Genomic DNA, 2,491 nt, shown 5'->3' with positions numbered 1-2,491 from the left:
ACATCTTTTCCGTGACGGAGGGAGTACTAAATCTGAGTCAATTAAATAGGATCGGAGGGAGTACCAGTATAGTAGCATATTCCCATATTGCCTCGTGATCTGACATCAGAGTCCTGACATCGAGTATAATTTTTTCAAATACTTGACTCAAGATCCATAGGAAGCCACTTTTCAGGAGAAGTGCACGTAGGTGCGTTCCGCAGAATTGCTCATTCAGCGAGAGGCCGGGTTGACGACATGGCCAAGGAACAGCACCGCGCTGGTTTTCTCCTCGACAATGGCGAACAAGAAGGGCCGATCCGCCACGAAATCCACCGGAGGCAGCGCGCTTCCACTCTGCTGCATGACCACGACCGTTGCTGCGGCGGCGACGGTGCCCACCTCGTCCACCTCGATGGTGGCCTTATGGTACACCCCGGAGATGAAGAGCCCATCCCCGCCGCTCACCATGGCCGAGAAGTCGCCGCCTCCGAAAGCCCTGGCGACTCCAAGCTTCTGCATGTCCTCCGACGCCTCGAACTCGAAGGTGAACTTGAACTTCGGGACCATGAACCGCCCGGCCGGGACCTCGTATGCCGGCGTGTGGCTCTTGATGAACTCCGGCGTCGCGACCGCCTGGTCGTAGAGATCGGCAAGGCTGTCGCCATCGTCCGGGAGAAGGATGAGCATGTAGAATGCAGCTTGCGCGGGCGGTGCGTGGTGGTCGCCGTAGTCGATCTTGTAGGGCAGCTTGAGGGCCCGGAATCCAGGGTAGGCGGCGACCTGCCGCTCGAAGTCGACCCGTCCCGTGGTCATGAACGGCACGCGCACGACGCTGCCGTCCGGGGTGTGGAACGGCGCGGTAAAGGTCGCCGACTGGTCGAACGGCTGCGCCCACGTCCCCTTGAAGTAGAGCGCGTTGGCGAGGACGACCACCGTGGTCGAGTCGACGGAGCCCGGAGGGAGGACGTCGCGGACAAGCCCGTTCGTCGCGTCCTCCACGAAGGCATTCACTCGCCGCCTCGCCTTCTCTGCTTGACTGCTTCCAATGAAAAATCAACGGACTCCGCGGTGGCGGCGTACCTGGACGCGGCGGTGGCCATGAACTCCGGCTGCAGCTCGTGCCCCCGGTCGACCCACACGCCGCAGGCGAAGGACGTCTGCGTCAGGCCGTTGAGCTTGCCAACGAGCCCCAACCACGCCGCGTCGTGCAGCTCGTCGAGGGACGCTGACCCGAGGAAGCCCAGGAGCTCCTGGAGCGTTTCGCCGCGCGCGCCGGCGGCCACCAGCGCCAGCGCCGCGTGGATGGACAACGGCGAGACGATGAAGTTGCTTCCCCTGCCGGCTGCCGCCCGGAGGCCGACCTCCCTGGCGAGACGCAGCTGGCTCGACGCCTTCGCATCGCCGCCTACCACCGAGTCACCACCTGGAGGCGCCTCGGCAAAGCGTCTCGCCGTGGCAAGCATGGGCTCGGGTGCTTGCGCGTGGCTGTAAGTGTAAGGTTGGTGGTGGTGTTGGTGGTGGAGGTAGCTCTCGCCGCTGCAAGGGCAACGTTGGGCGCAGTCAAGCGGGCGGCGCGAGGTCATTGACCTGAACTCGACCTGCGACCGCCATGCCGCAAACAGCGTCAAGCAGAGGACGGTCTTCCAAAAGGGCGACATCGATCCAGATCGCTCCTGTTGGTGCTCTGCTCGCCGACCTACCAAACTAGCTAGTTGACCTTTGAGTCGAGTGTCCATCCATGGAGTAGTACTGGTACATGTAGAAGAAGCACTTTGTTTTGGTGGATGACATGATGATCTCAACTCTCAAGTCAACGGAGGTTGAGTCGAGTAAATCAAGTGAACCAATAAAACCACTCACCAGTACTTTAAGCTAAGCTCGTTCAGTCAGAAGTCAGAACTGTTGCTTGCTGGCTAGCATGCATGCATGAGTTGTCGGAATCTTTTCCTATGTCCTCTAAATGTGATTGGTTGCCTGCATAATTCTCCAACCGCACCAACTGACCTCTCGTCTAAAACCATGCATGTGCAATGGTGGTAGAAGAAAAAACATTCTTTTTGGTATGTTTACTTGACAAAAAAATGGAATTGTAACACACCTCCGAATTTTTTAATAATACTTTCTTTTCATTATTACCACGAATAATATTTGATTTTGAACTTTGTAAGAAATAATCAATTGGGCGGCCGTTCCCGTTGAGCAGGGGCTGCAGCTTCCACCGGTGCCAGCCCGACCCGCAGCATCCATCTCCATTGGAAGATTGGACTCAGCATTCATTGCAAGATTCGAATTGCAGGAACGGCCGCGACTGCGTGGAGCCGGCGACAAAACCCGGGGAGCTGGCGCTGGTATACATCGGCAAATGTTGCTTCGCATGTGTGTGTCGACAATGAACTGACGACGGATTCCTTCACTGATGCACACTCCATTGCGCTGTAGGTGGCCATCATGGGAGTGAGTGCAGACAGTGCAGCCCCAAGATTTTCGCGCCCCAAATTTTCGAACAAGC

General features: G+C 57.5%; 1 protein-coding gene across 1 annotated transcript; it reads right to left on the bottom strand.

Moving 5' to 3' along the window:
• Positions 1 to 213: 213 nt before the first annotated feature.
• On the bottom strand, positions 214 to 1,640 carry LOC124680276 (putative serpin-Z12). Its single transcript, XM_047215350.1, is given in 2 exon segments — positions 214 to 1,029; positions 1,032 to 1,640. Coding segments are annotated over 2 exon segments (1,425 nt in total).
• Between the last annotated feature and the right edge of the window lie 851 nt (positions 1,641 to 2,491).

Source organism: Lolium rigidum, unplaced genomic scaffold (assembly GCF_022539505.1).
Source record: "Lolium rigidum isolate FL_2022 unplaced genomic scaffold, APGP_CSIRO_Lrig_0.1 contig_11274_1, whole genome shotgun sequence".
NCBI classification, from domain to species: domain Eukaryota; kingdom Viridiplantae; phylum Streptophyta; class Magnoliopsida; order Poales; family Poaceae; genus Lolium; species Lolium rigidum.
The sequence above is the reverse complement of the archived record's forward strand: the minus strand, read 5'-3'. Positions and strand labels throughout refer to the sequence as shown.